The 27,395-nt window shown below is 44.4% G+C and overlaps 1 protein-coding gene across 1 annotated transcript in view; it reads left to right on the top strand.

Moving 5' to 3' along the window:
• LOC100663178 (serotransferrin-like) overlaps window positions 1–26,899 on the top strand; it is a 34,124-nt gene extending 7,225 nt beyond the window's left edge. Inside the window, exons 3-17 of the mRNA XM_010599508.2 lie at window positions 6,935–7,040; window positions 7,801–7,977; window positions 8,675–8,816; window positions 9,585–9,640; window positions 10,207–10,385; window positions 11,142–11,319; window positions 12,735–12,883; window positions 13,738–13,828; window positions 14,406–14,438; window positions 16,027–16,182; window positions 18,576–18,711; window positions 20,474–20,538; window positions 23,681–23,850; window positions 25,006–25,195; window positions 26,660–26,899. Coding sequence (XP_010597810.1) covers window positions 6,935–7,040; window positions 7,801–7,977; window positions 8,675–8,816; window positions 9,585–9,640; window positions 10,207–10,385; window positions 11,142–11,319; window positions 12,735–12,883; window positions 13,738–13,828; window positions 14,406–14,438; window positions 16,027–16,182; window positions 18,576–18,711; window positions 20,474–20,538; window positions 23,681–23,850; window positions 25,006–25,195; window positions 26,660–26,694 — 1,863 coding nt within the window. The 3' untranslated portion in view covers window positions 26,695–26,899. The remainder of the gene's footprint in view (window positions 1–6,934; window positions 7,041–7,800; window positions 7,978–8,674; window positions 8,817–9,584; window positions 9,641–10,206; window positions 10,386–11,141; window positions 11,320–12,734; window positions 12,884–13,737; window positions 13,829–14,405; window positions 14,439–16,026; window positions 16,183–18,575; window positions 18,712–20,473; window positions 20,539–23,680; window positions 23,851–25,005; window positions 25,196–26,659) is intronic.
• The last annotated feature ends 496 nt before the right edge of the window (window positions 26,900–27,395 follow it).

The raw sequence follows: 27,395 nt of genomic DNA, 5'->3' as shown, positions 1-27,395 counted from the left end.
TCATCTTTTCCTTCTCTCTGGCTGATTTTGCAATCTTATTGCCTTGGTCTGTGGTGTTCTACAGATTCACTGTGATAGATCCAGGTGTGGAAATCTTTGTATTTATCCTGCTTAGGATATATTGTGTTCTGAATCTGTGGATTCATTTTTTCATCCGTTCTGGGAAATTTGCAGCCATTTTTTCTTTAAATACTGTTTCTTCTTCATTCTCTCCATTTTCTTATTTTAGGATTCTAATACGATAAATGTTAACCTTTTTTAGTCTGTTCTCTATATCTTTGTGTGTGTGTGTGTGTGTGTGTGTGCTTTAAGTGAAAGTTGACAGTTCAAGTCAGTTTCTCATACACAAATTTATACCCATTGTTCTGTGGCCCTACTTGTTCTTCCTATAATGTGACAGCACACTCCTCCTTTCCACCCTGGATTTCTCATGTCAGTTCAACCAGCTCCTGTCCCTTTCTGCCTTCTCATCTTGCCTCTGGACAGGAGCTGCCCATTTAGTCTCATGTATCGACTTGAGCTAAGAAGCACTCTCTTCACAAGTATTATTTTATGTCTTATAGTCCAGTCTAATCTTTGTCTGAAGAGTTGGCTTTGGGAATGGTTTTAGTTTTGGGCTAACAGAGAGTCTGGTGGCCACATCTTCTTGGGTCCCTCCAGTGTCAGTCAGACCATAAAGTCTGGTCTTTTTACTAGAATTTGAGTTCTGCATCCCACTTTTCTCCAGCTCCTTTAGGGACTCTCTGTTGTGTTCCCTGTCACGGCAGTCATTGGTGGTAGCTGGGTGCCATCTAGTTCTGATCTCAGGCTGATAGAGTCTCTGGTTTATGTGGCCCTTTCTGTCTCTTGGGCTAATAATTTCCATGTGTCGTTGGTGTTCTTTGTTCTCCTTTGCTCCAGGTGGATTGGGACCAATTGATGCATCTTAGAAGGCCGCTTGCTAGCTTTTAAGACCCTAGACACCACTCACCAAAGTGGGATGCAGAACATTTTCTTAATAAATTTTGCTATGCCTGTTGACCTAGATGTCCCCTGAAACCATGGTGCCCAGACCCCAACCCCTGCTACTCTGTCCCTCAAAGTGTTTGGTTGTATATTCTTCATATCTTTTAACCTCTCTTTCATAATTCCCATCTCTGCACTCTTTTTTTGGCAGTGTTCTGGATGAGTTCTTCAGATTTACCCTCCAGTTTATCAGCTCTCACATCAATCATGTCTAGTCGTCTGTGTAACACATCCATTGACTTAAAAAACTTATTTTGTTGTTGTTGTTGACGATACACACAGCAAAACATACACCGATTCAACAGTTTCTACATGTATAATTCAGTGACATTGATTACCTCCTTAAAGTTGTGCAACTATTCTCCTCTTCCTTTTCAGAGTTGTTCTTCCCTCATTAACATAAACTCACTGCCCCCTAATGTTCGTATCTAAGCTTTCAAGTTGCTGTTGTGTCTTTAATCCCATATAGATAGTTCTTAAAAGAACATAATGCTCAAGGCAGACATTTTTTACTAGTTAAGCTAGCTATCGTTTGGTTTTAAGAAGACTTCAGGGAGTATTTTTGGTTTAAGGTTTAAAGATTATCTTAGGACAATAGTTTCAGGGGTTCATCTAGCTTCCATGTGTCCAGGTAGTCTGGAATCTATGGGAATTTAAAATTTTGTTCTGCATTTTCACCCTTTTGAGCAAAGATTCTTCTATAGAATCTTTGATCAAAATGTTCAGTAATGGTAGCCAGGCACCATACAGTTCTTCTGGTCTCATGGCAAAAGAGGTAGTTTTTCATGAAAGCAATTAGCCCCCTTCTAGCCCTGGTGGTATAGTGGTTGAGCGTTTGGCTGCTAGCCAAAAGGTCGGCAATTTGAATCTACCAGCCACTCCCTAGAAACCATATGGGGCTGTTCTACTGTGTCCTGTAGGGCCGTTATGAGTTGGGATTGACTAGATAGCAACAGGTTTGGTTTTGGTACTCTTGACTCTGGAGCCCTGGTGGTGCAGTGGTTAAGAGCTTGGCTGGTAACCAGAAGACTGGCAGTTCGAATCTGCCAGCCCCTCCTTGGAAACCCTATAGGCAGTTCTACTCAGCCCTATAGGATTGCTATGAGTCAGAATTGACTTGACAGCAATGGCTTTTTTTTTTTTTTTTTTTTTTGGTATTCTCGACACTCCTTCTTCCTCTGTTGCTCCAGGTGAATAGAGACCAATTGTTGTGCCTTGGATAGCTACTTGCAAACTTTTAAGACCCCAGGGACTACACAATGAACTAGGAGGTAGAACAGAAGCAATAAACACGTTATTAGGCCAATTAAACAGGATGTCCCATGAAATCCTGACCCTCAACCTCCAAATAAGGAACCAAATCTCATGAGGGTTTTGGTTGTACATAAACAGCGTCAGCAGCTGCTCCTTTTTTTTTTGGTCTTTGTTGTAAATATACCCATCACACAACTTTTGCAATTCATTTTTACAGATGTGCAACTTATTGAGGACTTTGCAACGCTACCCTTAATCAATGTGATTTTTCCATCACTGTTAACCCAGCCTTTCCCCCTCCCTCCTGCCTCTGGTAACCACTAATAAAACTTTGGTCTCTATACCCTTGCCTTTTCTTGTCTTATATAAGTGAGATCATACAATATTTGTCCTTTTATGACCAATTTATTTCACTCAGCATAATATCTTCGAGTTCCACCCATACTGTAGCATGTATCAAGACTTTGTTTCTTCTACTGGCTGAGTAGTATTCCATTATATGTATGTACCGCATTTTATCCTTTCATCTGTTGATGGGCATTTAAGTTGTTTCCAACTTGGGTATTATGAATAGTGCTGCAGTGAACATTGGTGTACAAGTCTCTGAGTCTCTGCTTTCAAGTCTTCTAGGACATCTATTGACTTTTGATTTCAACAGTTATAACTTTCATACCTTGGTGTTGTAGTGCTTAAGAGCTATAGCTGCTAACCAAAAGGTTGGCAGTTCGAATCCACCAGGCGCTCCTTGGAAACCCTATGGGGAAGTTCTACCCTGTCCTTTAGAGTTGCTATGATTCAGAATTGACTTGACAGCAATGGAATTTTTGTGCTTATCTCTGGAATTGCAACCTTCCTTTCATACAAGACACTAAACATTTCATACACAGCTATTGTCTATTGCATTTGACGGTTCCATCCTCCAAAACCCTTGGGGGCCCAAGTCTGTTGCTTATATTGATTCCCACTCATTGTGACTTACCTTGTTCTAGGTTTGGTTATGTTCACCTAGGAGGTCGTGCGTGGTTTTAATCTTTCCCCTCACTATTCGTTGACGTTCCCCATTGAATCCCCTTTGCTGCAGCCTGGACCCCATGTTTTAGGCCTTGGCTACTTAGCTTCCTGAGCCCCTCAGGTCCCAGGGTATTCCTACCCAGACTTGTGGTGTCTTGGGCAAGACAGCCTAGGCTCTTAACCACTTTCCCTAGCCTCACTGTTACGGGCAAAGCTCTTATCTGTTTGTTTATTTTTGTTTTGTGGTGTGTGTGTGTGTGTGTGTGTGTGTGTCTGTCAGTTTCTGTGTAGAGCCTCTGAAGTTTTCTCCTATCTTTTGTGAGAGCAGCAAAGCCACAAAGATAGTATCCTATCCAAAGTTAGTTGTTATAGAACAGAAGGGTCCTTCGTATCTCCCACAGAGTTTCCAAGGAGCACCTGGCGAATTCGAACTGCTGATCCTTTGGTTAGCAGCAGTAGCACTTAACCACTATGCCACCAGGGTTTCCTTGAATCTCCTATTTGTTTATAATACTGAACATAAATATATCGGTCATTAAAAAAAAAATTCTGTTTTGTCATATTAAACATATGTTTTGAAGTGTCTATATAAAATAAAATGTGACTTGCTTTAAGAATTCAGGTAAAGAGAAAATAAATTCTAGACCTAGTGTGAAGGTGGAGCCCTGGTGGCATAACGGTTAAGTGCTATGGCTGCAAACCAAAAGGTCAGCAGTTGAAATCCACCAGCTGCTCATTGGAAATCCCATGGGGCAGTTCTACTCTGTCCCATAGGATTGTTATGAGTCGGAATCCACTTGATTGCAATGGGTTTTTTTTTTTTGGTTTAGTGGTAAGGCAGCTATAATATTTCAAGTGACTCATTGACTTAAAGGTGAGGGTTCATAGAAGCACAAAGTCAAAGTACTACAGCCAGCAAGTAATAGTCTAATGATAAGAAATAAACCTATTTGGTATGAATTCAAATCCCAGATGAATTCGAGCTTTCTAAGAATTATATAAATCTGAGAAACGCTGACATAATGTTTTGTTCTAAGTGTTTTCCACAAACCTCATACTTCAAAATAATCAGGGTCCCTCTTTACATCTTTTGGATTAGAATCATAGATGGGGATGGAGATGACCTGGAAATCTGTATTTTTAATAAGTTCTACAAATGTAGGATTGCTAGATTTAGTAAATAAGAAATACAGGAAGCCCAGCTGAATTTGGATTTCAGGCAAATGGCAAAAATAGTTTTAGTATTTGTTCCGTGGCAATATTTGGGACATACATATACAAAAAAATTATCCATTGTTTGTTTTAGCTGGCAACCCTACCTAGATGAGTCTATGCCCATTGTAGACATGTTAGTCACTAAACTAACAAGAAGTTTTTGTATCTCCCCCATGGCACCAATTTTCCAGGCTCCTTCTGCTATTCCATTGTGACATCCTTAATCCTGGCTTCCCATTCTCAAGATTGCCTCCTTGTCACAAGATAGCTGCTGCAGCTCTAACCATCACCTCTATGTCCCAGAAAGAATTTTAAAACAATACTTTTTGTCATACCCAGTCCCACCCAGTGCCGTCAAGTCGATTCTGACTCATAGCGACCCTATAGGACAGAGTAGAACTGCCCCCATAGACTTTTTGTCATACAATAAGTAAATTCTAGATAGACTCAGTAGTTAAGCATAAAATATTATTAAAATACTAGGATGAATAGAATAGATTATCAGATACATGGAGGAATGAAGACAGCAACTGTAATGCAACAGGATACATTATCACAAGGAATAATTTGAAAATAAAATATTTTATAAGGTAAAATGAGGTAGAAATCAACAGACTAAAATATATTTATATAACTTATGAGAAAAAAAATTTTTAATGCTTTTTGAAGAAATCATTCAGCTTAATAGGAGGAGATGCCTAAGAAAAATAGCATGAACGTATTATTCATACAAAGAAATTATAATAACAAGATGTCCTTTTTCATTAATAATTGTTATTTAAAAATACTGTGAAATTTTAAAAGTTTTTAAAACTGTAATGAAGCCTGTAATTCCACTTCATCAGATGACTATGTTTACTTCTGCATAGCTGTTACTGAAGTGTACATACATTTTTATAAGATCTCATTTATTTTACATGATATAAATTTTTCCATTTCTACAAATGTTATTATTAAATTGCTGTATAATTTTCAAGAATCCTGGACACTAAACTCCAATAGTCATTGTGTTGGACTGCACTTAATAATAAAATAATAAAAAGCGAATTTAATATGGTAAAATACGCAGTAAGTACCATTAAGATGCACATGTTGACTCTATTTTTCCACTCCTAGGATACTATCTTAAGGGAACATTCTATCAAAAGTAAATATAAGGTCAATAATGTTCATCGTTGTTGTGTGCCATCAAGTCGATTCTGACTCATACGGACTGTATATGACAGAGTAGAACTGTCCCATAGGGTTTCCTAGGCTGTAATCTTTACAGGAGCAGATCGCCAGGTCTTTTCTCCTGCAGAGCTCCTGGTGGGTTCGAACTGCCAGCTTTACGGCTAGCCGCCAAGTGCTTAACCATCGTGCCACCAGGGCTCCTTGAAGATGTTCATTAGAGTGATATAAATTGTAGCAAAACAGTTAAAATCAACCATAAAGGTTTAAAATTTCTGAAGTATTATGGGCATATAGATGTACATTTATCCATAGTATAATGGGTATAAACAAAATTCATTGCTGTCGAGTCAGTTGCAACTCGTAACGACCCTATAGGACTTAGTAGAACTGTCCCATACAGCTCCCAAGGAGCAGCGGGTGGATTCGAACTACTGGCCTTTTGGTTAACAGCTGAGCTCCTAACCACTGCACCACCAGGGCTCCATAATGAATATAGATATCCATAATTATAGAGCTACTTAAAATGATAGTAACATTTGTAGAAATGAACAATTTTATATCGTGTAAAATGAAGTCTTATAAAAATGTATGTACACTTCTGTACCAGCTGTGCGAAAATGAACATGGTTGTTTGGAGAGGTAGGGTTATAAGCTGGTTTTATTATATTTTTAAAAAATCTTTAAAAATGTTACAATATTTTCATTTCAATTCAAAATATCAAAAAGAGAAAAAAATAGGAAGGAAAAACAAGAAAGACTGTTTTCAAAGATAACAAAATGATTTTCAATATAAACGAATATGAAGAGCACACATAGGGAAATGATTTATTTGTACGGGATTACCAGGGTAAAGAGAAAAGTCTTCCAACCCTTCCTCTGTGTAGGAGGGATGGGAATATGGTGGCCAAGCGTCCTTTTGAGAGAGGTGGGGGCAGCCCACGCAGGCAGTGTCATGCATGGGCTGGCCAGTTTGAGGGTTCTTCTGGTCCCAGTCCCATGGAGCCCTGCCAGTCATCCCCATTTACCTGGGTTTAGGTGACCTTTTGTGCTTGGCTGCTTATCTAAAGGTTTGAACCCATCCAGCGGCACTGCGGAAGAAAGACCCGGTAACCTGCTTCCATAAAGATTACAGCCAAGGAAACCCTATGAAGCAGTTTTACTCCGTAACACATGGGGTTGCCATGAGTCAGAATTGACTTAATGGCAATGGGTTTAATTTTTTGGTTTGGTCCTTGGAAGCGAGGGCTTCATCATAGTCTGGTCTGTCCTCTTTCAGGGTAAGAAAGCGGATGCTGTGACTCTTGATGCAGGTTGGGTGTATGAGGCAGGACTGAAACCCAACAACCTGAAGCCTGTTGTGGCAGAGCTCCATGGGACAGACAGTAAGTTCTTCCTGGGGAACCAGAAGGAAGTTTGTTCTGCTGTGGTGGACACTGAGTCTTGTCCCTTCCTGGCAGGTAATGGACATTCAGTGCATGCCTCTCAGTGGAGTTTGTGGGGAACAAGGGGCCCTGCTGGCTGCCACATGCACAAATCAAGGGATCTGTGCTGCCAAGGCTGGTTGAGGGATGGTGCTGCTGATACCAAGCCCTTGGGCCTGGAAACGTGCTCACTGGAGAAACAGAGCATGCTCCGTGCAGCCTGACGCAAAGGCCATTGGGGTTTAGTAACGTGTTCAGGATTTTGAAGCCTCCAGGACCATTGGTACCACACACAGGGGAGAGACCACCCTGGAGCATACACTAAGAGTTCCAATAGTATTGCAACTCTTCTGAGAGCAGCCCAGCCCTTCCTGGACCTGTGTCAGAAGACAGGAAATGATTGCAGGGAGCCAGGGAGTGTGGGTGTTTTCACATCCCATTTCCGGGTGGGCTTGGATTGGTAAGTGCAGGCTGACACACTGCAGACCCAGGGCAGGCACATGTGCAGCAGGCCTTCTGGCCTCTGTGCTTGCCTGGAGGGTTATTACAAAGGTTCCCTCTGTAGCCTAGGAAGGTTTCTCCGATTCCTCTCTCCTTACCCTCCACCCCAATGTAAGCATGGCTTCTGGGTTCTCCTTCCCAGCTCAGCAGTCCCGTGGTGATGTTAATGTTTCCCCATGGCCCAGGCCGAGGGTCTTTGATTTACTCTGTTCCTTTGCAGAGTCACAAACCGGATATTATGCTGTGGCTGTGGTGTTGAAGGGCAGTGGCTTCCAGTTCAACCAGCTCCGAGGCAGGAAGTCCTGTCACACAGGCCTAGGCAGGTCCGCTGGGTGGAACATTCCCATCGGCAAGCTTCTCTGTGACTTGCCGGAGCCACACGTGCCAATTGAGAATGGTAAGCTGTCAGGAGTTGCCCACACAGGCAACACTGGGGCCACATGGTCACTATCAGGTGAACATGTGTGATGAATTCTGGAGGGGGGTTGTGGGGAGAGGGGCATTAAGCAGCTTTAAATGGGCAGGGCCTGCTGCAGCAGCAGTACTTGGGAGGTGGCACTTGTGTCTTTTCTTCTCTGAGCTCCCAACACCCTGGCAGAGGCACTCGTGCAGGAGAGGGAGGAAAGGGTGTCAGGGGCCCCACAGATGGTTTCAGCCTGGGCCACAGTTGCTGGGTCCTGTTGTCTATTTCCCTGGAGTTCTTTCCTGCCTGTTGCCAATGTGTGTTACATTCTGCTGAAGGTTTCTCTGGTGGCCACGCCCTTGGCCTGCACCTCTCCAGGCCAGTTCCCCCACCTCCCGGGCGTGGCTTACAGAGAAGACTTCTCTTACAGGGCAGGGAGGTGGGTGGGACAGTCCTTGGTGGGTGAAAGCACAAGCCTGTTTCTTGGGGAGGAGAGGGAGAAGGGACTACCTTGTCCCTATTTGGGAACGCTTGATCTTGATGAGTTAACACAAGTAAAGCATAGTTGGGACTGAGTTTGTTGGTTTTATTTTGGTCGCTCTCTGTCCCCTAATAAGCCCCGGTTGGAAGACGGAATTGGCTGTGGCAAGGCTGGCTTATACCCTGACATCCATTTCTCTGTGTTGAGCAGCAGTGGCCAACTTCTTCTCCGGCAGCTGTGTCCCCTGTGCGGATTTGGCTAAGTTCCCCAACCTGTGTAAGCTGTGTGTGGGGCCAGAGAAGTGTGCCTGCAACACCCATGAAGGTTATTTCGGCTACTCAGGTGCCTTGAAGTGAGTGAGACTGCTGTTCCATGGTGGCCAAAGAGCCACATGGCCACAGGCTGAGAGACCCTCCCTGACTCAAACCAGAGCCCGGTTGGCCGACAGGGGTGTTGAGGAAAACTAACCCCCTCAAAAGGAGTCAGTGGTACAGCTTGGGACTCCTGAGACCAGGCCAGGGTTTGTTCCCTTTCATCCTACCTCAAGGCTTGCTAGGCTTGCACCTATGCCCACAGCAGGCCCCTCTCTCTGCCCAGAGCCCGTGAGCCTGGAAGGCCAGGCATGTCTCTAGTATCTGGGCCCATCTTGCATTGACTGACCCTCTGTCTGTCTCTACTACAGCAGTGCCCTGTGCCCCATGCTCTGGCCTTTTCCCTGCCTCCCCTCACTGTCCACATGCAGACAGCTCACGTAGCTAATTTCTTGCTCCCTCTTTTTCCATTAGTTATATCCTAAAGTTTATAGACTAGAAGTCAGCCAGGGCTACATTCCTACCCTCAGGGGATACTATGCCTTTTTCTTCCATTTCAGAAGCTTAAATCTTTTCTCTATTCAAATATCTTCAATTGCTTTTTGCTGTTTGGGGACACAAGATGAGGAACCTCCAGCTAATGTGAGCTCATCTCCCCACTTCGATAGCACCCTGGATGTCAATACCCCAATGTGCTGACCTCACCACGTGAATACAGGGGCTGCATAGAGGCCTCCCCCAGGCTCTTCCTGGAAAGAGCAGAGCTGGAATGTATGACAGGAGCCCTCTAGTGCATTTCTTTCCCACAGGTGTCTGCAGGACGGTACTGGAGATGTGGCCTTTGTCAAGTATGAGACCATACTTGGTAAGTGATGGGAAAAGAATCCTGCAGGTCCCCTCCACGCAGCAGGCATTCTTTTTTTCCTGCCCCTCTTTTTCACGCTCAGTAGTCAGACATGAACATACAGTCCTCCTCCTTGGTCGTCAGTTGGGTTTCTTTCCTGCTCAGAGGTGTGCACCTGCGGGCTCTCCCACCTGAACTCCTGGGCCTTTCCATGATTCCACCTCCTCAACAAGTGGCCTGCTTCTGGAGGCACTATTACCATAGCGAACAGTTCGAGGGTTGGGGTCAGCCTGGCTGATCTTGGCCTGCCAGTATACGTGCTGAGATCAGACTCATTGAAGGTGTGGGGTGTGGGGCTGCACCGCTGCACTGGGCATCAGAGCCTTCCTTGCTATCAAACTCTTTGCCTTTAACTGGCTGTGAGTCTTGAGCAGGTCAAGCCTTCTATATTCTCTGGCCCTCAGTGATTGCTCTGGGTCCCCCAGCTCACAAATCCTGTGACTCCACGGGCATTGCAGGGGTGGGGAAGGGGTACCACAGCTCAATGTTTCTGCCTGTAGAAGCTCATCTGGCTTTTCCTCCTCCAGAAAACATGCCAGACAAGGCTGAAAGGGACCGGTATGAGCTACTCTGCCCGGACAACACCCGAAAGCCAGTGGACGCATACAAGAAATGTCACCTGGCCCGGATCCCTTCTCACGCCGTTGTGGCCCGAAGTGTGGATGGCAAGGAGGACTTGATCTGGGAGGTTCTCAACAAAGCACAGGTATCCCCATCCACCCATCTGCCGTCCTCCCCTCCTGCTTTGTGGACCTGTTTGGATTTGGGGGTTTTCCTTCCTTGCCTTCTTGCCCCTGTAGGAGTCCTTCTGTTCTCAGGGCATAGCAGGAACCGCACCATACATCACTCGTTTCTCTGGAAGTACCAGCAGATACTCCTCACAGAGCAGCAGAAGGTCCCGCCCAGTATTACCATCAGCTAGGCCCTTACTTCTTGAACCAGTGATGTCTGAAGAGGCTCCTTATTGCTGTATTCTGTTCCTTTCCATCTAAACCAGGCCTTCACAGCCAAATGCAAACACTCCCTCCCGCATGAAGCCCTCTAAAACACCCCAGGGAGGAAATGACCTCTCTCCCAATTTCTCTCAGCCTGGCCACCATAGGGGCATCAAGCCCAGCATGCTTTACTCCCCTAGAGCAGTGGACTGCCAGGCCTGAGCCAGCATCCTCTGGAGCAGCCTGCCCATCTGTCCATCAAGAGTTTAAGTGGCAGGCGCACAGTGAATGAGTGAGTCACACATCTTGATCTCCAGGTACTCTCAACTCAGTCAGGAAGACAGGCACGGGTCCAGGAGGGCTGAGAGTGGAGAAGGTCTGCATGGGCAAAAGCAGGCTGGCTTCCTTCTCTCCTGGCACCTTAAAAAAGTTTAATGGTTTTTAATTTTGTTTTCTGTTCTCTTTAGTACCATTTTCAGCCTCCCTGTCAGCTGTTGCCATTCACCATTCTGTTTTACTACAAACAGGAGCAGTTCGGCATTAAAAAGCCAGGAGCATTCCATATCTTCAGCTCCACTCATGGGAGGAACCTGCTGTTTAAGGACTCTGCCCAGGGGTTTCTAAAGGTCCCCTCTGAGATGGATGCCACGCTGTACCTGGGATATGAGTATGTCTCTGCCATTCGCAATCTAAGGGAAGGCAAATGTAAGTACTCACGAAGGACCTGGTGACCACAAGAGCTTGGGAAACCTGGCAGGCGTGGGCACCAGCAGTAGAATCTTTCCAGGCTTCTGAGTGCCTCACCTGACATGCCTTTATCTGCCCCGCCTGTGCAGCCCAGTGCTAGACTGATACTGAATGGTATTACTTATTGTGAGGTGAACCTGGACATTAACAGAGGGCTTTAGAGGAAGTCCATATTTAAAACAAATTGGATTCAGACCAGCACCGTTTCCCTTGTATAAATCAGAGTCACCATGCTCACTTTGTGAAGTCGATCAGCCTCACACAAACTGGAATGAAATCACTACCCACTTGCACACCTCCAGCTGGTACTATGGCCAGCTGTGCCACGAGAGAAGGGTCGATCCCCCTCCTGAATTTCCTTGTGTCTTTGAGGGTTTGTTTGATTGTTCGTTTATTCAATGGACATTTACTGAACATCTAGTCATAAGCTGGAGTCCGCGGGTGGTGCAAATGGTTAAGTGGTTGACTACTGGCCAAAAGGTTGGCGGTTCAAATTCACCTGAAGGGGCCTTGGAAGGCCGGCCTGGTAATCTGCTTCTGGAGGGTCACGGCCTTGAAAATCCTATGGAGCAGTTCTACTCTGTATGCATGTGGTTGTCGTGAGTCAAAGCCTGCAACTAACAATGGTCATAAACTGTGCCGGGTGGTGGGCATATAATGGTGAATAAAACATAAATTCTGCCGGAATGGAAATTCCAGAGTAGTAGAAAAGGCAAATGTTTAATGAGTAGTCACAGTACTGAAGAACCAATTACAGAATGAGGGATCTGCCCAGAAGAAGGAAACAAAGCAAACATCTTGATTGTATGAGAATGTAAAACAAAGAAAAAATTCTTCTGCACTTGGGGTTCAGGTAAAGGGCTCCCTGAAGAAGGGGCTCTTGAGTTGAGTCTGAACAACGAGCATGTGTCTTTTTATTCAACAGATGTTTGTTAAGCTGACCAAGTGTGAGACACTGCCCTAAACAATGAAGAGGCTGTGATGAACAAGACAGACAGGGCCCTTGCTTTGTTGGAGCTGATGCTCTCCTTCAGGGAAACGAACAATAAATAAACAAGAAAAGAACAGGTGGTTAAATGCTAATTTAAAAAGAAGAAGAAAGCAACAGCAACAGCCTAAAGTGAGACAGTGCCCACAGATTGGGGAGGAAAGTTAGCTTCTCAGAAGAAATAATTTTAAGCTAAATCTAAATGATAAGAAGCCAGCCAAGAGATTGTGTCTTGACTTCATTTTGGGGTGACTGAGTTCTCAAATGAGATCTGTTTGTTTATGGTTGGAAAATGCGAGCATTTGCTCGAAGACAGTAGCATTAATAACCACCAAGCAACTTACGGGGCCTCTTCTGATCTGTGGCTCTCTTTCTTATGCCATAGGCCCTGAGGAAGCAGGATGCCAGAAAGTGAAGTGGTGCGCGGTGAGCCACCAAGAGCGGATCAAGTGTGATGAATGGAGCGCTAGCAGTGTAGGAGTAATAGAATGTGAGTCAGCAGACTCCACGGAAGACTGCATTGCCAAGATCATGGTATGTCGCTCCTGTGCAGCATCTCTGTCATTGCTGCCTAAGGCTCAGGGAGTGTTCCAGGCAATGTTGTAGAAACCGTGATCCCCAGGAACCTGGCCCTCACTCATGATGAGCCGACCCCTGTGGACACAGCCCCATAGGCAGGTTCAGCACCTTTAAGCATGTGGCTCCGTAGGACTGCTTAAGGGCTCCTTCTCCTCGGGTATTAGTGCACATTTTGCTCAAATAGTTGCCAACATATCTATTCCTTTGTGGTGTATTCCTAGAGAGTTCATTACTATGTCCAAGGAAAGCTTGGCAATCTTGTTGAATCTAAGCATCTCTGAAATTCAGGGCTTGTTAGCTGATCGTTTGGGTGTATTTGATTCATTCATTGAGCACCCCATGTATGTTACCAAGCACTGAAATAGCCCTCAGCCAATGACTCGAAGGTCGTGGGTTGGAGCCCCCATCAGGAGGCACTCTATTCCACAGACACAGACTAGAGTGCCTGATTCACTGTGTCTCTCTGTCACACAAATTGAGTGTCGGTGTCGGAAAGATGCTGTGGGAGTGTCTCTGGCGGTGTGTCCTGTGACAGAACAGAAGGACTGAATGTGCTGTCGGTCTTTGCTCTTGAATAAGCAAAGCACATCATCTAGAGTCGATAATCAGTTCTTGATGGTTTGAGTGAAAACGAGGGTACATCTTCTAGGCTGGGTTGCTTGCCTGATCCTTTAGGAGGTGCAATATAAACAACCACTGTCTTCCTGGGCCTACATGACCCGTGATGTGAAGGCTACTTCAAAGAAGCAGCTGGAAGGGTAGATGGGACATGAAACAACCTCTTTTCATCTTTTGCTTTGTGTTTGCAGAAAGGAGAAGCTGACGCCATGAGCTTGGATGGAGGATTTATCTACACGGCCGGCAAGTGTGGTTTGGTGCCTGTCCTGGCGGAGAACTACAGTAAGTGGAGATGAGTGCCTCTCTGGTTTTATTCCCTCTGGGCCATGGAGTGAGGAGACATGAAAATTACAGGCTAAATTGTACACACTGCCATGATCACTCTCCCTGCTGCCTCCCAGGCTCTGGGCTCCATCATCTCCAACCCTTACAGTCATCCTGAAAGATGGGAGTTATTGTACCCTTCCACCAGTGAAGGAGTGGGGGCTCTCTGCGTTAAGTTCCTCCCTAAATGTGACCCCGACATAAAGGACAGCCAGGATTCCCAGCAGGTTTTCGTGCTTCCAAAGCTCATATATTTCCAGCCACCCTACGGCAGGGATGCAGATATAGCTTGCGGCACCCTCCTGTGGTCACAGGGTAGACAGAGCAGGAAACTTGACATTCAGTTTGTGGCGAAATTCTAGAGGTGTGCTATAATTACTTTGCGTAATCCAAAGCCTCGTCTTGTTGGGAATCGATGATAGGTAGGTAGTTTTTTCCTGGCTCTTTTTACTGAAATGTAGCTGTAGCCTGTGGAAGGCATGATTTTCAATCTGTAAATGAGTGCTTAAGGGCTTCTTTGTTTTCTTTTCTCCAGAAAATGGCTCTGGGTGTACGCTGACGGATAAAGGTGAGTTGGGACTGGTAACATCAGGAGTTAAAAGGTAAATTCCTTTTACCTAAAGCAAATAAAAAAAAAAAAAAGATAAATTCCCATCGTTGGGGAAGGGGATAAGGCAAGTTTAAAATTCAAATACAGGAAGATAGGCAATCAAAGAAACCCATTTTAAAATGCAAAAGAATCGTGAGAGGATACAAATTAATAGTGATGATTACGCCTTTAGACTTGCCATGATTTCCACATAGCGTTTCTCACTTAACGCTATAAAGCAGGTATTATCAGAATCGACTCGATGGCACTGGATTTGGTTTTTGGTTTCATTTTAAGGATGTGTAAGAGGCCCCCTGCTAACCAAAAGGTCAGCATTTAAAATCCACCAGGCACTCCTTGGAAACTCTGTGGGGCAGTTCTACTCTGTCCTATAGGGTCGCTATGAGTCGGAATCGACTCGACGGCAGTGGGCAGTGAAGAGGCCCCTAGGGCTCAGAGAGTTGAGGAATTGTCCAGGATCACATATCCAGAAGGGCAACGCAGGCCCTTCCCACGTTCCCCACCGCCTTGCATTACATGAGACCTGTACACTATTAGATGAGACTTAGCACCAGCCAGGGAACCTTGCTTATTTGTGCCTTGCATGACTTGGGGGATAGCCTCACACAGGCAGATGTTTTGGAGCGTGAAATTAGCCTACCGCCCCAGCCAGGGCCAACCTGGCTCTAGCCCATGGCTGTGGCTGGGGTGGTTCTGGAGAGGTGGGGGACCAGGTCAGGAAGTCTTACAACAAAGTGAGCACTGGTCCCCAGAGTCCCCGTGCTCAGATCTCTGTAGGCCATGTTTCACATGACACGCAAGTCTGTCCCTGTCACTTCTCCTAGTTCACCGCCCCCCAGCCTCTCCTCATCACTCTAGGAGCCAGACTCCTTAGCAGAGCATAGAAAGGCCCGTTCTTCTTACATGGGTAATAGGGCTTCTCATTTTCCTGCTGGAAGCTGTTTCCTGAATTAATTAAATGGAAAACTGAAATTATGGCTTGATGTCCCATTACCAGTTTTAAGACCGGCATGTATTTGCTGCTGAAGATGGCCCCAGCTGACTTGACTTTGACATTTTCTGCTTTGCATATTTATTTTGGTGCGAAACTATGTTCTCCTTATCAGAAAATGCCTGGCCGTCCTATTCCCTGTAGTTTATTGGTCTTTTACTACTCTATCTCGATACGTGGTAACTTATAAAATGTTGGAGTTACATTTGCTCTTCAGTATCAACTCCTCTGATATTCCACGTTGTGTAGTTTATAACTTCAATGGCTGTATGCATTTGGGGAGGGGTTTATACACAAGCAATTGCCCTAATGATAATTTATTCATCTTCTTATTTTTGTTTTCATTCAGATAAATCTCCCCCTGACAAAGTGCAGCAGCTGTCTCTTTGCCTTTTACCTAACCTCAGTCAGTTATTGGGAGGGTCCACTCAAAGACAGAGTGAAGACTTTAGGATGTTTTTGCTTCTCTAAGGAGGTAGCAGGCTTTACTTGGAGACAGACACTCTGGAGGCCCCACAGATATTAATGCTTCTTTTTTGTCACCTTTCTTGTCAGGCTATCTTGCTGTGGCAGTGGTTAAGACATCGAATCCTAAAATCACCTGGAAGTCTCTGAGAGGCAAGAAGTCCTGCCACACTGCAGTGGGCCGGACCGCCGGCTGGAACATCCCCATGGGCCTGATCTACAATGAGACCAAATCTTGTGCATTCGGTGAGAGAAGCCTGGGAGTGAGCTGTGGTCAGGGCCATTGATAAGAGAGACAATAGAAGGAGAGAGTACAGCATGGTGTGGGCTCTGAAGTAAAGATGAGGTAAAAAGGAACCTCAATGAAATATCAAAACAGGGCGGGAAGTCTGGAGAGCTGGGTTGCTGAATCAAGCTGGCTCACTTTGGTCGCACATAATGGCTTAGACGAATACACATTTACTTTCATCTCTCATGAAAAAGACCAGAGGTGGGCAGTGCAGGGCTGATATGATCATAAGAAGCCTAGAGTCCTCTCTTTCCACTCTACCATTCTTGGCTGGAGGCTGCCATCTTCAAGTCACATCATGGTTGCCATCATAGCCACGTTCCAGGAAGCCCCAAGGACCAAGGGCTAAGGGCAAATGGAAGTGTACGCCAGCTACTGTCACTTTTTAAAGGAGCTTTTCGGGAAGTAACCAAATTACCTCAAATAACTTGTCACTGCCCAGAACTTACATAGCCGCACCTAGTTGCAAAAGAAGCTGAGAAATACAGTCTTGTATTTTGTTATGTTTCTGCCCCAAATAAAACTATGTTTTTTCTACTAAGAAAAAAGAGGAAATGGATATTGGCTAGATAGCTGGCAATCCCTGCGACTTAGTTGGTGTGATCCTCGGGTCTCTTTAAGGGTCTCCCTTGGCAGTCTCACCGAATCACTGCCCAGCTCAAAGGTCCCTTGCAAGGGTGGAAATCAGCTTATTCTCTGTGCCCCCTGAATATATCTTCAGGTATGAGCTTATTTCTACCCTCTTAAAGCTCTAGGTGTTAAGTTCACTACAGATAAACGTTTTCTAACTGTTCTGATTTACATTGGTTTCCTTAGTATTTCCTTTCTCCCACCTCCAAATCTGGGCAACTCCTTAAAATGGAGAGACTTCTAAAGTCTGTTTTGGAGCAGTCAAGCCCTGTGAGTGTGGGGACTTGGAGAAAGAGCATGTCTCTGCTCGGGGTGTTCTGTAACACCAGTTGGATAGGAAGCTGAGTTTGGTGGGGTGGACATTCGGAAATCTCAGGCTCCCCACCAGCAGGGGGCACCACCTCTGCTTTCCTGAGCCTCTTTTTTTTACAGCCCTGGGAGAGCAGCTGAGCTTTGAGGAAAATTCAACTACCCCTTTCCTAAACTTGGAGGAGGAGCACTGCTGGCACAGTGGTCAAAGCACAGAGCTGCTAACTGAAAGGTCGGCAGTTCAAATCCACCAGCCCTCCATGGGAGAAAGAGTGGCAGTCTGCTTCCGTAAAGATTTGTTGTTGTTAGGTGCCATTGAGTCGATTCTGACTCATAGCAACTCTCTGTACAACAGAACCTCATAATTGTTGCTATGTTTGAGACCATTGTTTCAGCCACTGTGTCGATCCATCTTGTTTAGGGGCTTCCTCTTTTTTGTTGACCCTCTACTTTACTAAGCATGACGTCGTTCTCCATGGAATGGTCCCTCCTGATAATATGTCCAAAGTACGTGAGACGAAGTCTGCCATCCTTGCCTTCTAAAGGAGCATTCTGGCTGTACTTCTTCTAACACAGAGTTGCTCATTCTTCTGGCAGTCCATGGTATATTCAGTATTCTTCACCAGCACCATAATTCAAAGGCGTCAATTCTTTTTGGTCTTCATTATTCATTGTCCAGCTTTCACATGCATATGAGGCAATTGAAAATACCATGGCCTGGGTCAGGCTCACCTTAGTCCTCAAAGTGACATCTTTGCTTTTTAATACTTTAAAGAGGTTTTTTGCAGCAAATTTGCCCAGTGCGATGCATCGTCTGATTTCTTGAGTGCTGCTTCCATGAGCATTGATTATGGGTGCAAATAAAATGATATCCTTGACAACTTCAATCTTTTCTCCATTTACCATGATGTTGCTTATTGATCCAGTTGTGAGGAGTTTTGTTTTATGTAGAGGTACAATCCGTACTGAAGACTGGTAGCCTTGGAAACCCTATGGGCTTGGTTTGGTTTTGGTTCCCAAGCTTGGAGTCCTAATCATGGCTCTTCTAATGAATGGCAGGGGAAGGAGACATCAGAACTCAGGTGGCACAGTCTCAGGGAGTGATGCCTTTGGTTTTCATCCCTTTTATATCATTTCCGTTTTGTCTTTTTTTAGGTTAAATCGTGACACCATCAGGGTACTCAAAGGATTCCCTCCACCCTGAATTGTAATGATCACTGACTCCTTTTCACACCTTCACTTGTTTCCTTTTAATGCCCACAGCCTGGCAAGTCCTCAGGTGGTGGTAGCAGGTCACAGAATGAGTATGTCCCATCTCTCCTGGGCCCTACAGCCCTGTTACTTGTTAGATAAAGGCTGCTGATATTGGCTCAGGTAGGAGGAGCTGACTTCTTGTTGTCTTTCTGCCCAGATCAGTATTTCAGTGAAAGCTGTGCACCTGGCGCTGAACCAGACTCCAACCTCTGTGCTCTGTGTGGTGGTTCACAACCAAACAAGTGTGTTCCCAACAGCAAGGAGAAATACTATGGCTACACGGGAGCTTTCAAGTGAGTCTCTTAATTCTGACATGAATATAATACCCCAACCTTGATCAAATTTCTTTTTTAGGAACTAAGGCTGAGATTCTTATATTCCTAGCCTGTTGGTGCTATATGTGTTAAAGGCTAGATTTAGCAACCAAATGCAGAAATGTGTGTTAAGGGGTATCTTGTCTCTCCAGGTCACAAGCTGCCAGACCCAGCAGTCAGAGACAGTGGAGACAGGCCATATGGATCAGTTCAGAGGTCCTCAGCAGGGGGCAAATTGCCCTTCCCGGGGGGCATTTGGCAGTGTATGGAGATGTTTTCGATTGTCACAACTTGGGGGGTGGGGAGTGCTACTGTCATCTAGTGAGTAGGGGTGGCCAAACATCGTACAATTCACAGGACGATCCTCCCACACCAGTTACTGGCACAAAATATCACTAATGCCAAAGTTAAGAAACCCTTTGTTGTTAGTTTCCATGGAGTCAATTCTGACTCATGGCGACCCTATGTGTGCAGAGTAGATCTAGTCCTTAGAGTTTTCAAGACTGTGACCTTTCAGAAGCAGATCGCCAGGCCTGTCTCCCAAGGTACCTCTGGGTGAATTCGAACCCCCAACCTTTAAGGTAGCAGCTCAGCACTTACCCATTTGTACTATCCGGGGACTTCTAAGAAACCCGAGTACAGTTGAATAAACACTGGAGTCAGGAGTCTGGCTGAAGCTTTTCCGTGAACCTTTGGGTGACCTGGAACCACAGGCATCTGGAAATTCAGAGAAGTACAAGATTTCTAAATTCCTAACTATAATTCTATTTTATGAACTGTTTATCATCTTTATAGAGACACCCGTGTACCTTACTACCTTATTGCTTTGTAACTATCCTTTCTGATTCAGGCCTTCTCCCATTTGGTAGTTCATTAATCCATGAACTGCACACTGATGGTGGCATTGTATTTGAATTTCCCAGTAGCGAAGTAAAAACCAGAGTTTATCACAATTCTCCACCTAGAGCCACCTTATGAGTTAGTGTACGTACAATTCCAATCTATCACTAAGTAGAGTGTGTTGTTTTCTCAGGGGTTTAAGGGTTTGAGGAAGCATAAAACGCAGGGCACCTTTACCTTGTCTTTTTCTCATGGTAACTTATATCTGAGAGTTACAGGTCAAGATAAAAGAGACTAAACTTTGCTTATATAAATATCTATAAAGCCTTCTTTTTCTAAAAAATGTCTTTTAAAACTTATCTATCAAGTAAAACAGAGCCCCAGTGGTGCGGTGGTTAAGAACTCGGCTGCTAACCAAAAGGTTGGCAGTTCAAACCCAACAGTTGCTCCTTGGAAACCATATGGGGCAGTTCTACTCCGTCCTGTAGATGGCGTTTCCATCTCTCATGAAAGGGGCATAGACATGTCCATCTTATAAGAATCTGATAGATTTGAGTTTCTCATTCACATTTCATATATTGGGATGAGACATCACCTTGCTGGAAAACTGACCTGTTTTGAGGCTTCGAAAATGATGCTTCTTTGTTGGAAAAACTATGCCAGAATTTAGGACTTAGTATGTAGAGCTGAAAAAAAAAAAAAAAAATTTTTTTTTTTTTTTTATGTAGAGCTGAGATTGTATAACTACAAAGCAAATAGGAGCTTTTTGTTTTCTCTTTCTTTTTCATTCTGTTGCTCATATCAGATGGCCAGTCCTGAATCTATAGTGTGGCCCTCCTGAATGACAGATGTGTCACTCTGACTTGCTGTCTTCTTTCTTCCCCTGTCTGGAACTCTGCAGGTGTTTGGTTGATCGGGGAGATGTGGCCTTTATAAAGGATCAGACGGTCGTAAAGAACACTGGCGGTATGTGCATATGCTCCTCTTTGCCCATAAAATCTGGATCACTAGGATTCAGATCACTGCTATTCAGGTCACTAGGATCCGCTAGGATTCACGGGTGCCTTCATGAAAGTATTATGAACTCTTGTCAGGCTCCAGAGCCCTAATTCTTAACCTGTTTGACTCAGTGAAGAGAGAAGTCTTCACCTGCATAGGCAGAGCGGTAAAGACCGTGGGGTTCACAGTGGCCCTGAATTCTCTCCCATGCACACTCCCAAAGCTGCAGGCAGTTTGCCCCCTCCCTCCTTAACACTTCAGTGCATATTTCCTACGAACAAGGACATTCTCTTACATTAAAAAAAAAAAAAAAAAACACCTACAGTATAATTACCAACATCAGAAAATTTCATATTAACATTGATTTGATACTCATCAAATCCACAGCCCAAATTCAAATTTTGTCAATTATCCTGATAAGGTTCTTTATAGCTATTTTATGCATTTCCTGGGTGTGTACACTGAGGTATCCTAGAGACAATGGCACACCAGTGAGAATAAGCACCAAGATTTTCGTTTCTAAATACGTTCTCCACTAAAGCCTTCAAGGGCTCTCCTTCCTGATACCTGAGTGTACCCCTAAGCCTAGTTCTTTGTCACCCTTATTTCTTTTTATATATTCTGAGTAGGGCTTCTCTCTCAGCTTCAACTCTCCACTCTTTGCAATGACTCCAAAGTTCTTACCTCCTGAACAGAATTTCTTTAGGAGGATTGACCTCCCATCTAAATTTCATTCCAGTATCTCCATTTGCCAAGTGGCCATTTTTATGTACAAAGTACATTGGTATTATAAACTCAACTTCTATAAATCCGAAGTCTTCATCTTTCTTTCAAAACCACTCCTCTTCCACAACCTCTGTTCCTATTGTGGATCTTCCTATACTCTCTCTGATCAGGGCTAGATTAGTCGGTCTGTAAGTGGCTGATTTTATTTGTTCAAAATAGGTCTTTGTTAAATACTTATGCTATGTTATGATGTAGAAGAAACGGGATACAAAATCATGTGGGTTGTATGATCTCACTTGTGTATATACTTGTGTGTATACTGTCTGTATGTGTAGAAAAAAGACTGGAAGAAATACACCAGCATTGAACGTATATGCTATGAGATTATAAGTATTTTGAAAGTTTCTTCCTTACACTCTTTAGGATTGTACAGATTAAATGTGCATTAACAATAACACATGCACAACTTTTATTGCATACACAAAATTTTTTTAACGTGCTCTTCTAGATTTCCACTGCTACCCCCTAGTCCAGACTACATACCTCCCATTTAATTTTCCTCAATTGGATAATTCAAGTCCTGGCTCATATGTTAACACTGATTTCCATTCCTGTGTTCTCAAAGACCCATTTTTTTCTTCCCACATAAACTCCACCTTCCACTGCTGGCACTCAAGGCCTGTAATGCCTGGGTGTGACTCACCTCTTCAGCCCCTTTATCTGCGACTCTGCTCCAGTGGCGTCGTTCCCCTCTCACCAATGGAAATACCAGGCGTGTACCTGTCACTGAGTCTTGCCAGTGCCTTCTTTCCCTCCCCCAGAGACGCGTTTCTTTCTCCTTCTCTCAATTCTACACATAGTACAAGACGCATTTGAAATGTGGCTTCTTCCAGCCAGTTTTCCCTAATTAATCCACCCTCACTGCCTTGGTTCTGAACTCACACAGGATTTACAGTGCATTCCGCAAAATATAAATTGCTATTATCTGTGCCCTGAACATTTGCTTTTATATATGTGTCGTTTCCCTCCTCCAAAAAGATTGTGCTGTGCTTAGCAGAAGCTGAGAACTTAGTATTGCTCAATAAATGCCTCAATTTTGAAAAAGAATGAAATGAGTTTGGGAAGAAAGATGATGGATTCCATTTGGTAGGTGTTGAGTTTGAGGGGCTGGTAAGAAAGGGAAGGAGAAACGATAGAAGGCGATTGAAGATGTACGCTGTTACTTGGTGGGGGAGAGACAGGCAAGTTGGATCTTTCTGTTGAAACTAAAAATGCACGTACCCCCTTTGAACTAGCTATTCTACTTCTACTGGTGCACAGTCATATGCGATGATATTCACTTTAGCCCTGTTGTAGTGGCAAAAAATTGGAAATAACCTTAATACCCATCAATGGAGAAATGGTTGGAAAAAAAAATACTATGTTACATGCATCCTATGGAATGTTATACAGTAATTTAAAAAATAAGCCAGATTTCCATACACTGAGACAGAAGCATAAGATGTTTCATTAGCTCAATAAAAAAAAACAAAGTTATGGAATTTTACATTTGTCAAGATTCATCACTAAACAAAATCATAGACATCCATGGAGACACATATGTAGGGAAATGCATACAGCAAGGCCTGGAAAGAAACACACAAATGTGGTATCAGGGATTACCACTGCAGAACAGAGTGGGATTTGGGAGTATAGAAAAGGAAGTGTTTTTACTTTATGCATACGTATGTTTAAATGTTTGTAATGACTGTGAACTTATATACTGCTTATTTAATAAAATATGAAGGAAGATGTTGCAGTCCTGTATTTTGGGAGAGAAGTCAAAGCTGACAAAACATTTGTGAGAATTGTCTCAGAGGGAAGTAGCAGAAACCCTGAGAATGAGTGAGCTTTTTTTCAGAGAGAATACAGAAAAGAATGAAGAAGGGGCTGAGGACAGGGTATAGACTCATGCCCACAAAGGCGTGTACGTGCTTTCACTTAGAACTAGTAAGAGTGAGTCAGATTCAAAACACTGCTGCAGCTTCCAGAAGAAAAGTTCTTTTGTCTGGCCGTACCACATGGTATAGTACAGCGACTGGGACAGCTGGTCTAGGGTGTCACGTTCTTCCTGTGCTAGGGCAACATGCACAGTATGCTTTGGAAGTTCGTAGAAAAGACCTTTTTAAACAACATCCACAAAAGGTAGTTCACTCACTGAGAGGTTAGAAGGGGGTAGTCATTAGTAACTCCCAGTAAGTGTGAGTTGAACGTCATCTTGTAGACCATGTGGGTGTCTCTTTTCTTCCGCATGACTATAACCCCAGTGTGTGCACTGGGTTTGTCAAAGCTAGGCAGCTATGGCTGATCCACCTTCTTCTCTTCCCATGTAATGACCTTGAAGATGGGGAAAAAGATTTGAAGCTGACTGACTTTGAGTTGCTGTGCCTGGATGGCACCCGGAAGCCTGTGGACAAGTCTGATAGCTGCCACCTGGCCCGAGTCCCAAATCACGCTGTGGTCTCAAGGAAAGATAAGGCAAATTGTGTTCGCCAGAAGTTACTCAACCAACAGGTACGGACTAACCAGGGCCTCCCACTGTTTCTTCCCAGACAAACATGGGTTATTTAGGGGAGTTCACAACTAAGCTCAAGCCCAGACTCCAGCATACTCTTTCTGGAAGCTAGAATTGGGAGGCCATGAACTCAACTCAAATATCTGGGTTCAAATCTCAGCTTTGTGGCTTCCTAGCTGTGCCATCTTAGGTGTACTATTACTGAACCTCTCTATGCTTGAGTTTCCTCTCATTTGTAAAATAAAAAGAATGACAATTTAACCTACGTCTTAATTATTGTGAGGATTAAATGAGGTAATATATCGAAAAAAAAATTGAAAAGGCATAGGAAAATGCCTGGTTTATAGAAAGTGCCCAGAACATGTCAACTGTATTTGTCTCCCAGTCCTGGCCACTGAAGAAAAGTCACTCATCCTATCCACACGCACTTGGGACCAAGAATTTACCCTCCTTCTCCTCCCTGACATTGCTCAGTGGTACCCTCATTTTCCCCACTTCAGTCTATTTGAAAATGAAGACCAATCCCATTTCCCAGCATTCTGTGATACAAATCGTGAAGACTGGAATTTGTGTTTCTCTTGCTTAGGTACACTAAGCACTATTCTCAGCACCTAGAAAAGCACAGCAGCCCTATAAGGAGAGAGCTCACCCTCTGGGGAGAAAAACTAACCCAGTCCCTGTCTTGTGGGGGACTGCCTGAATGTTCCAATCCTGAAGACCTTCCCCTCAGGCACAGCTCACTGCCAGTTGATGCTACCATTAGTTGTTTATTTTTTTTTAATTAAGATAGCATAATTCAAGAGTTCCTTTAGGCATATTAAGGGATATGTTACTTGTTTCCTATAAGCAGCCCCCAAGGGACATGGCCAATGAAATGAGGAAGAGATATCAAAGTGAGGAGTGGGTGAGCGGGACCTCTCAGAGGAGGATAGGACTGGGATGGACCCTACAAAGAGCGTTTGGGCCACAGGAAAGAATGGGGCTGAGTCCCACGTTGGGTAATGCCAGGCAAGGGATGTGGAAAGATCTTGAGGCTCACCTCGTCAGCTTCCCTTTTTCCCCAGGGCTGATTCAGAGCTTCAGCCTCCTCCCATCCATATGCTCCCAGCTCCTCCCTGCCACAGGGCCTCATGCATTTCCTCTTCATTTGACAGGCACAGTTTGGAAGACCGTGCCTTGCAGGCAAATTTTGTTTGTTCCGGTCTGAATCTGAAACCAAAGACGTGCTGTTCAGGGATGACACAGAATGTTTGGCCGAGCTTCAGGAAGGAACGACGTATGAAAAATACTTAGGAGAAGAGTACATGATGGCTATGAATAACCTGGCCCAATGTTCCACCTCAAGTAAGTAGGAGGCGCTCCGCGGGGGGATGTTGCAAGCCAGACACCATGCTGGGTTCTGGGTGGTGGGTATAAAAGGAGTAGGCTGTAGCCCCTTGAGATCACATGGACAGATAAAATGGTGAGAGGAAAATGTAGTTCCGGCATGTCATGAAAGGCCAGCTTATATGGGCAGATAGTAAGGGTGATACAGGCTCAGGGTACTAGGGTAGTGAATTTCCTGGATGTGCAGAATTCCATTTAATTACTAATGAAGTGGTTCATGTGCAAACTCCTTTCTTTCTAGAGTTCCCCTGTCCAGTATAGTAACTACTAGCCACATGTGGAAACCCTGGTGGTCAGTGATTAAAAGTTACGGCTGCTTACCGAAAGGTCAGCAGTTCAAATCCACCAGGCACTCTTTGAAAACCCTATGGGGCAGTTCGACTCTGTCCTATAGGGTCGCTATGAGTCTGAACCGACTTGGCAGCAGCAGATTTTCAGTCACGTGTAGTTAATTAAGTTTAAATTAATTGAAATTAAAAATTCAGTTCCTCAGTCACACCAGCCACGTTTTCAGTGTTCAGCAGCCACACATAGCTTCACTTTGGTCAGCAGAGAGAACATTTCTATCATTGCAGACAGTTCTTTTAGACAGTGCTGCTCTAGGGAGCTTGAGCAATGACAAGTTCTGTTAACCAAAAGCTGTCATACAGCACTCAGGCTGAAGACCAATTTCCTAAGAGTCAAAAGACAGTAAAACATAGCTTTGCACTAGAACTGTGCTGGACTTAATTTAATCACTTGGAATCATCTTGAAGATGAGGGAGAATAATGGGTGGTTGTAGGATAGTCATTCTTCAACTTCACTGTGCATATTAGAATAATGACTTCCAGGCCCAGGCGTGGAGAAACTGATTCAGCACTAGGATCAGGGTATCTGCATTTTAACAGCTACTCCGCGTAATTATGATGTAAGGAACATGCCTGTCCAGGGCCACTGTTGGGAGCATTCAGGTTATACTTTCCTATACTATACCTCCATGAGGGGAGGAAGTCTGGCTATGCTGTTCTCTGCTCCATTCCCTGCCCCTAACGTGGAAGCTGGAATATTCTAGGTGCTTAGTGCATCTTGCTAAAGAGGAGCAGTATAGCAGAGGTCAGAGTGCATAGTCCCCTAGGCTACTTCCAGCCACGTATATTCAGGCCTGTGAGCCCGGCCAATAAGAAATAAGGTGGAGAGATGGTAAAGTGCCGAGAGGTCATGTCATCATCCTTGAGTTGGGCTGCTCACTGGGGTTGGCACCCGAGTAGGCAAGTGGAGAAGCTGTGCAGGCAATGTGAGAATGGCACAGTGCACCAGTCAGTCAGAAAAAGAGGAGGGTGGGGTGTCTGGGTGCTTCTGTATCATGCCTAACCATTCATTCATGGCAGAGCTCATAATATAGGTAGATTTTCAATGTCCTACTTCTCTGCTTCGCACCACAGAACTCCTGGAAGCCTGCACTTTCCACAGAAATTAAAATCCAAGAGGTGGAGCCAACAACCAGATGGAGATGGGAGCTTCACTGGCCCATGGGCTTTGCCCCTGACCCCCCACAACCACCCCCCCTTTGTGCTGGGACCTGTCTTGCTAGTCTGAGTCAAGTTTGTGCTAATTACATCCGCCTTTACAGTCCTCTGTTGCCACCTGTGCAGGATATGAAATAAAAATTATTATGGACTCCATACCTTTTTAAAAGTTCAATCTTCAATGTTTTCCCCAGAAGGATTTATTTTATACTATCTGACTAAATACCTATTCAACTGGGCCCTTCCTTCAGAGCTCATCTGATCGTCCCTACAGCCTTGGTTGTGGTGGCACAGCCACAACTCCTGGGTACAGTCCAATGGGAACATTTTCTGAGAGGGGTCTGCATGGTCATTATAGTAGAGGCAAGTGTATGTGGCCGTGTGTACGTGAGTGCGTGCGTGCGTGTGTGTGTGTGTGTGTGTGTGTGTAGTACTTGCTAGGGAAGGAGCAGGAAGGAGGGCAGATGCGGACTGAGTAAAAGAGATTAAGGGCTCAAATGAGTACAGAAAAAGAATATAAAAGATTTATGTTATTTTAATATTTTTAATGAATTATATCGGGCACAACAGAAGTATTGATTCTAAACCAGCCGGAAAGCATAAATCACTGAAATATCTTCTTGCTTAAAATCATAACTTGATCCCAACTGCC

Source organism: Loxodonta africana, chromosome 26 (genome assembly GCF_030014295.1).
Source record: "Loxodonta africana isolate mLoxAfr1 chromosome 26, mLoxAfr1.hap2, whole genome shotgun sequence".
Lineage (NCBI taxonomy): Eukaryota > Metazoa > Chordata > Mammalia > Proboscidea > Elephantidae > Loxodonta > Loxodonta africana.
This window is presented reverse-complemented; position numbering and strand designations above follow the sequence as displayed.